Below are 8,620 nucleotides of genomic sequence, written 5' to 3'. Positions count from 1 at the left end.
AAAGAGAGGAGATTTCACTCTAATGTTGTTTTTCTAATGTTGTTCACTCTTCAGTTGTTTACTCTAATGTTGTTCACTCTAGATGTTGTTTACGCTTCAGTTGTTTACGCTTCAGTTGTTCACGCTTCAGTTGTTTACGCTTCAGTTGTTTACGCTTCAGTTGTTTACGCTTCAGTTGTTTACGCTCAGTTGTTTCGCTTCAGTTGTTCACTGCTTCAGTTGTTTACTCTAATGTTGTTCACTCTTATCAAGGGAACTTGACCAACCTTTTGCTCCACACACACTGCCTCTTACCTGGTTTAACCCCTCCTGCCCCCCTCCCTCGGGGAAGCCCAGACAGAGAGCGCTTATCTCCCCCTCCAGGAGAAGCCGGACCCCCTGGAAACCCCCCGTCACCGGAGACATCAGCTCTTCCAAGATGGACGCCAGGTACGGAGACACGTTCTCGCTGCAGAACTTTACTGCTGGATCACTGACGGAGGCTGTGGGGACAGAGATGGAACCACAGATGTGAATGTTAGGCAAATGGTTTTACAAGTTTAGATATAGTTTAGATATAGTTTAGATATAGTTTAGATATAGTTTAGATATAGTTTAGATATAGTAATCCCATGTCTGCTCATCACAACTACTGTCCCAATAATTGTTGCTTCTTCATTCATTCAGTTCCCACAATATCCTGCCTCGGATCCTAAGGTGTTAGTTCTTTGTTACTAAGTTTACTCCTTTACACTGCAATGCATTCTTAACCCATGTTTGACCCATGTTTGACGCCAGGCTACCACATCTGTAGATCCCCATCATGGTATTGTACCTTGTAGCTTGGCCTGCAGGAAAGTTCTAGAACTGGCTATCTGGTCCATATCAGAACGAAGCAGAGCTTCATGAGACCTGGCTGTCTCTTTACACTCCTCCTTCAGACCCTTCAGACCCTCCCTCAGCTGGTCCTGGACCAGGTAGTACGCGGCTTCCAACGTCTGGGGGGACAACAGAACACAGCTGAGTACAGAATATATACACCCTGTGTTAGCTGATCCAGGACCAGGTTATAGACTGCCTCCAATGTCTGACCATCAGGGGGCAGTATAGAGCAGAGATCACTACATGACTACAGAACTCAGAGCTAAAGAACCAGTTCACTATAACATTACTGAAGGACTTTCTGAATAAAGGACAGTTCTGAGATGTTCATTCACTCACGGTGAACCAGACTCTCTTCCTCCCTGCTTTCTTTCCCTTCAGTCTGGCCAGCAGTTCTGTCTGTAGAGAGGGTTGAAGCTCCTCCAACACCAGATTGGCTAGGACCTGGAAAACAGAAAGCCAAAATGACTTACAGCATACTGTGATCTGGACGCACTACACAGCTGTAAGACAATGAAACACACTACTGATATACTTTACTACACAGCTGTAAAACAATGAAACTCTACTACTTTACTACACAGCTGTAAAACAATTAAACACTCTACTACTCTACTACACAGCTGTAAGACAGTGAAACATGGGCGACAGAAGGCGGGTGCCGATCACCACCGCAGTGAGGCTCCGGTGTTCGCACCGGGAGACCGGGTCTGGCTCTCAACCCGAAACCTGCCCCTTCGCCTGCCCTGCCGGAAGCTGGGTCCGCGGTTTGTGGGGCCATTTAAAGTACTGAGGAGACTGAACGAGGTATGTTATAGGTTACAGCTTCCCCTGATTACCGTATTAACCCCTCGTTCCATGTGTCTCTCCTCAGGCCGGTGGTGGCTGGTCCGCTCCAGCAGTCTGAGGTGCGGGAGGTTCCTTTACCCCCTCTGGACATCGAGGGGGCCCCGGCGTATACTGTGCGAGCCATTACGGACTCAAGGCGCCATGCAAGGGGCCTTCAGTAACTCGTGGAATTGGAYGGGAAACAAGATGAGAAACAAGATTCTCCGGTCTGATGAAACCAAGATTGAACTATTTGGCCTGAATGCCAAGCGTCACGTCTGGAGGAAACCTGGCACCATCCCTACGGTGAAGCATGGTGGTGGCTGCATCATGCTGTGGGGATGWTTTTTCAGCAGCAGGGACTGGGAGACTGGTCAGGATTGAGAAAAAGATTAACAGAGCAAAGTACAGAGAGATCCTTGATGAAAACCTGCTCCAGAGCACTCGGGACCTCAGTCTGGGGTGAAGGTCCACCTTCCAACAACCCTAAGCACACAGCCAAGACAACGCAGGAGTGGCTTTGGGACAAGTCTCTTAATGTCCTTGAGTGGCCCAGCCAGAGCCCGGACTTGAACCCGATCGAACATCTCTGGAGAAACGTAAAAATAGCTGTGCATCAACGCTCCCCATCCAGCCTGACAGAGGGTGAGAGGATCTGCAGAGAAGAATGGGAGAAACTCCCCAAATACAGGTGTGCCAGGCTTGTAGCGTCATACCCAAGAAGACTCAATGCTGTAATCGCTCCTAAAGGTGCTTCAACAATGTACTGAGTAAAGGGCCTGAATACTTATTTAAATGTGATATTTAAGTTTTTTATTTCTAATAAATTTGCAAAAATGTCTAAAAACCTGTTTGTACTTTGTCCTTTTTGGGTATTGTGTGTAGTAGATTGATGAGGGGAATTWAAAAAAAAAAGGTTAAAGAATTTAGAAGAAGGCTGTAACCTAACAAAATGTGGAAAAAGTCAAGGGGTTTGAATACTTTCCGAACGACAATGTAATTGGAACAGGAAGTGTAAACTCTAATATAGCCTATTAGCTAAGAAGGTAACTGCAAACACATTTTTTTGCTTAAAGCAGCTGTTTGGTTGGTTAAACAAAGGTGAACCATGTGTTGGCAAAAATCTATGTGAAAGTCAAAAAAGCTTACCAGCAGCCAGCTGCACTTTCCACAGTGGATTGTTTTTCAAAACCTACGTCAGATACTCCGGTGACTGTTATTGGGTCAATATTAGGAGTTGAGAAATACATCTGTCATTATTACATTTTAGTCACTTAGCAGACACTCATATCCAGAGCGACATACAATTAGTGAAATTGTAATACGAATCATAATAAAGAAGGAGTCCGGCTTTAAARGACGTGCAGCTTATAAAGGCTTCATAAAGCTACATAAACGCACAAATCATCTATAACCGTATGTCATGCTTTATAAAGGGTTCATAGATGTGGCATAACTGTGTGACATATGCACCAATGTCAAATGTGACATAAGACRGTGCTTTATAAAGGATGGCATAAGCAATGCATAATAAAGGCTGTATAAATCATATTAAATTGAGGCTTCACAAAATATTGCATCTTGGTAGAACATTGCAATGCCAGGATAGTGGGTTTGATTCCCGGGACCACCCATAAGTAAATATTTATTCACACATGACTGTAAGTCTCTTTGGATAAAAGAGTGTGCTAAATTGTATATATTATATTATAAACTGGGTCGTTCGAGCCCTGAATGCTGATTGGCTGACAGCCGTGGTATATCAGACCGTATACCACCGGTATGACAAAATACTTATTTTTACTGCTCTAATTACGTTGGTAAACAGTTTATAATAGCAATAATGCACCTCAGGAATTTGTGATATATGGCCAATATACCACGGCTAAGGGCTGTGTCCAAGCACTCCGCGCTGTGTCGTGGCTAAGAACAGCCACTAACAGTATATTTGCCATATACCACACCTTCTCGGGCCTTATTGCTTAATTATATTACTCTAAAGCATTTCTAGGATGGCCCAACCTCTTCCCTCTTGGGTGCAATATTGGACCTGACCTCAACTTTCCATTTTTTTTTCTGTTTTCCAGCCAGTCATTTTTTTAAACACTTTTTAAATATAAAAACAACAGCATTAGATTTTCTGTGTTCACAACCACATCAGGGGAGACTTCTGGGAAAAATTCAATAAACTTACATTTTTGAATGAAAGTTTGCTGAAAATAAACGCAGTTGACAGTGAGAAGACGTTTCTTTTTTTGCTGAGTTTTGATACTTTGTAACACATTTTATTGCTTATGAAGGCATTACGAAGGCTTTATGAAGCCTTCATAAGCTGAACGTCATTTAAAGCGTGACCGAAATAAGATATTCTTCTCTTTTCTACTGTAGGTATGTAATTACCTTTTTGCAAAACCACACCCATCATGATCATATTTCCCATCATGCTCTATTACAGTTCATTTTAAAAAATTGTTTGTTTTAATATCTGTGTTTTTACACATATATTGATTGATTAATTCATAAATGAATTTATCTTATGCTATACAAAGATAAATAACATATATTCTATACTATATATTCTATACTTCTATACTAATCTAATCTGTTAGTTGGATTTATTGAACCCGTTACTGAAATGGTTGTTCCAGTTTATATGGTTTAGGTAGCGTGATTATTTAGTCCCTGTAACCATGGCAGTCATTCACAATGCAGATTGTGGGAATCCACTCTGGCTGTATTCCAATAGGAATTCAACGTCACTTCGCAAGCCAGCATAGATAATGTGACTTGATGGTTTTGTGCCTGACCGGCATATGCTTGTACGCTGGTGACCAGTTTATATGTTTGTCACCAGTGTCCAAAACAAAAACACAACAAACACTGGTCACCACCAAAATATAACGAAGGCTCGTCACCACCAAAATATAACGAAGGCTGGTCACCACCAAAAACATAAGGCTCGTCACCACCAAAATATAACGAAGGCTGGTCACCACCAAAAACATAAGGCTGGTCACCACCAAAAACATAACGAAGGCTGGTCACCACCAAAAATATAACGAAGGCTGGTCACCACCAAAAATAAACGAAGGCTGGTCACCACCAAAATATATACGAAGGCTGGTCACAGCACCAAAAACCATAACGAAGGCTGGTCACCACCAAAATATTAACGAAGGCGGTCACCACCAAAAATCATAACGGAAGGCTGGTCACCACCAAAAAAATAACGAAATGCTCGTGCACCACCAAAATATAACGAAGGCTGGTCACCACCAAAATAATAACGAAGGCTGGTCACCGACCAAAAACATAACGAATGGCTCGTCACCAAACCAAAAATATAAACGAAGGCTGGTCACCACCAAGAATAATAAGCGAAGGCTGGTCACCACTAAAAACCAGTGGTGTAAAGTACTTAAGTAAAAATACTTTGGGGTATCTGTAGTTTACTTTACTAATTATATTTTTGACACTTTTACTACATTCCTAAAGAAATTAATGTATGTTTTACTCCATAGATTTCCCCTGGCACCCAAAAGTACTCYTTACATGTTGAATGCTGGGCAGGAAAATAGTCCAGGTCACACACTTATCAAGAGAACATCCCTGGTCATTCGTATTGCCTCTGATCTGGTGGACTTACTAAACACAAATACTTAATTTGTGGGCCTCCCGAAACTTTCGGTGTCACTACAGACCCGGGTTTGATCCCGGGCTGTATCACAACAGGCCGTGATTGGGAGTCCCATAGGGCGGCACAAAATTGGTCCAGCGTCGTCCGGGTTTGGGAAGGGTTTGGCCTTGGGGGCTTTACTTGGTTTATCGCACTCTAGTGACTCCTTGTGGTAGACCGGTCGCCTGCAGGCTGACCTCGGTCGTCAATTGAACGGTGTTTCCACCGACACATTGGTGCGGCTGGCTTCTGGGTTAAGCGAGCGGGTGTGAAGAAGCGCAGTTTGGGGGGGGTCATGTTTCAGAGGACGCATGACTCGACCTTCGCCTCCCGAGCCGGTTGGGGAGTTGCAGCAATGAGACAAGATCGAAATTGGGGYGGAAAAGGAGTGAAAATTCAAAAATACAACAACAAAAAATCGTGGCATTTGGTTTGCTTAATATAAAGAATGTGAAATGATTCGATACCTAGGTATATTTGAACAATTACATTTACTTTTGATACTTAAATATATTTGAAACCAAATAATTATTTTTTGACTTTTACTCAAGTAGTATTTTACTGGGTGACTTTCACTTTTACTTGAGTCATTTTCTATTAAGGTATCTTTACTTTTATTCAAGTATAAAAATGTAGTACTTTTTCCACCACTGGCAAAAACACAACAAAGGCTGCTCACCATCCTATGCTAGTTTATGCTGTTTTTTTCAGCAGGGAAGTCAATGGTATCACCTGTCAATGATTTTAGATATAAATTATGATTGAAATGGTTTCGCTCTCCAGATCCGTCTAACCTTGTCAGATATCCAGACACAATGCATCCCCGAGTACCGCCGGTGGCGCTCGGGAAGATCAAATCACAATGCTTCTTTTAATTGTCTACATATGTCTAAAAATGTGGGCACAATCAGAATGTGGACAAGAACAGGACAAAGGACACATGTTAGAACCAGGTATAAATGGGGCTTTAGAGTCCGAGTCAGAGTTTCCTCTCGTGGCTCTCTCGGTTGGCAGCGGCAGCTTCATGAGTCAGGCTCTGTGTGTGTGATGAGATGACAACAGCCCACTTATTAACAGAAGCAGCACACACTCACACAAACTGTCTCCCTCTGTCTCTGGAACTCCCTGGAAACAAGTCAGTGTGTGCGTTTGTGTTTAAGTGTGCATGGCGAAGTAGAGAAAAAATCTGAGTAAGAGAGAGAGAGGAGAGAGAGAGAGAGAGAGAGAGAGAGAAGAGAGAGAGAGAGAGAGAGAGAGAGAGAGGAGAGAGAGAGAGAGAGAGAGAGAGAGAGAGAATGAGAGAATGAGAGAGGGAGAGATGAGAGAGATGAGAGAGGGAGAGATGAGAGAGAATGAGAGAGGAGAGATGAGAGAGAGAGATGAGAGAGGAGAGATGAGAGAGGAGAGATGAGAGGAGAGATAGAGAGAGAGAGAGATGGAGAGAGGAGAGAATGAGAGAGAGATGAGAAATTAGAATATGAGGAAGTGAGCAGAGTGTAATATTTCTCTATGGCATAACTGGTTGTCTTAAATACTGAAAGAATTGAGTAATGCATCTGAGACAAATGCAATATATTATAACACTTCCCTTTTTGTCACTGTGAAATGTTACATGTGAAACTAGAGAAAAATAAAATAAAATAGTGTCTGAGAGAGCAAGAGAAGGAAAGAGAGCATGAGTGCTAGGAATGAGATGTATGTTTTTTGTTCTATTTCTGAGCTACGTAGTCATTGCATCCTCTGAACATGTATTTTATAAAGTTGCTATTGACTAGTTGGTAAGAGGCAGAGCTAAAAGAGGAGTTGACGTAACCCTGCTCTGGTTGGTTGTTCTGCAGAAGTTGTAAACGCTAACCTAACCACTAACTGACAGGCTGGCTCTAGCTTTCTCCCTCACAGGAAGCTCATGTGTGCAGAGGAGTATATTAGTTGTTACCAAGACAACCGAAGAATACAACAGTACATACACAGCAGGGCTAGCGTGTTTTATCCATGGAAGCTGGTTTTAGTATAGAGGTTTAATCATGAACTGGTTTAGTATAGAGTTTATCATGAACTGGTTTAGTATAGAGGTTTATCATGAACTGGTTTAGTATAGAGTTTATCATGAACTGGTTTAGTATAGAGGTTTATCATGAACGGTTAGTAGAGGTTTCATGAACTGGTTTTAATATAGAGTTTATCATGAATCTGTTTAATTATAGAGGTTTATCATGAACTGGTTTAGTATAGAGTTTAGTAGAGAGGTTGATCATGAACTGGTTTAATATAGAGGTTTATCATGAACTGGTTTAGTATAGAGGTTTAGTATAGAGGTTTATCATGAACTGGTTTAATAAGAGGTTTATCATGAACTGGTTTTAATATAGAGGTTTATCAGAACTGGTTAATATAGAGGTTTATCAGAACTGTTTAGTATAGAGGTTTATCAGAGAACTGGTTTATATAGAGTTTATCAGAACTGGTTTAGTATAGAGGTTTATCAGAACTGGTTTAATATAGAGGTTTATTCAGAACTGGTTTAGTATAGAGGTTTATCAGAACTGGTTTAATATAGAGGTTTATCCAGAACTGGTTTGTATAGAGGTTTATCAGAACTGTTTAGTATAGAGGGTTTATCAGAAGCTGGTTTAGTATAGAGGTTTAGTATAGAATTTATATTAGAGGTTTTAATATAGAGGTGTATTTATAGAGGTTTAATATAGAGGTTTAGTATAGAGGTTTAGTATAGAGATTTAGGTATAGAGGTTTAGTATAGAGGTTTTAGGTGATAGAGAGATTTAGTATAGAGGTTTAGTATAGAGGTTTAGTATAGAGGTTTAATATAGACTTTCTTGTTAAAATTCGAAATGAAAAAGCGCACTCAGACTGCTTCGTTAATAAATTAAAAAGGCACTCAGACTGCTTCGTAATAAATTAAAAAGGCACTCAGACTGCTTCGTTAATAAATTTAAAAAGGCACTCAGACTGCTTCGTTAATAAATTACAAAAAGGCACTCAGACTGCTTCGTTAATAAATTAAAAAAGCACTCAGACTGCTTCGTTAATAAATTAAAAAAGGCACTCAGACGCTTCGTTAATAAATTAAAAAGGCACTCAGAACTGCTCGTTAATAAATTAAAAAGGCACTCAGACTGCTTCGTATTAAATGAAAAGCATTCAGTATGTCGAAAGATCAATGCGATAATACACTCAGACTGCTTCGTTAATAAATTAAAAAGGGCACTCAGACTGCTTCGTTAATAAATGAAAAAG

The 8,620-nt window shown here is 41.0% G+C and overlaps 1 protein-coding gene across 1 annotated transcript in view; it reads right to left on the bottom strand.

Annotated features, from left to right (window-relative positions):
- Positions 1-294: 294 nt before the first annotated feature.
- Positions 295-8,620, bottom strand: part of LOC112077203 (protein Niban 1-like) — a gene marked incomplete at its 3' end in the record, with an annotated part of 35,032 nt that continues 26,706 nt past the window's right edge. Inside the window, 3 exon segments of the mRNA XM_070441602.1 lie at positions 295-482; positions 815-977; positions 1,201-1,309. Of these exon segments, the coding sequence (XP_070297703.1) occupies positions 295-482; positions 815-977; positions 1,201-1,309 (460 nt within the window).

The sequence above is a fragment of the Salvelinus sp. IW2-2015 genome, unplaced genomic scaffold (assembly GCF_002910315.2).
Source record: "Salvelinus sp. IW2-2015 unplaced genomic scaffold, ASM291031v2 Un_scaffold4381, whole genome shotgun sequence".
Taxonomy (NCBI): domain Eukaryota; kingdom Metazoa; phylum Chordata; class Actinopteri; order Salmoniformes; family Salmonidae; genus Salvelinus; species Salvelinus sp. IW2-2015.
The sequence above is the reverse complement of the archived record's forward strand: the minus strand, read 5'-3'. Positions and strand labels throughout refer to the sequence as shown.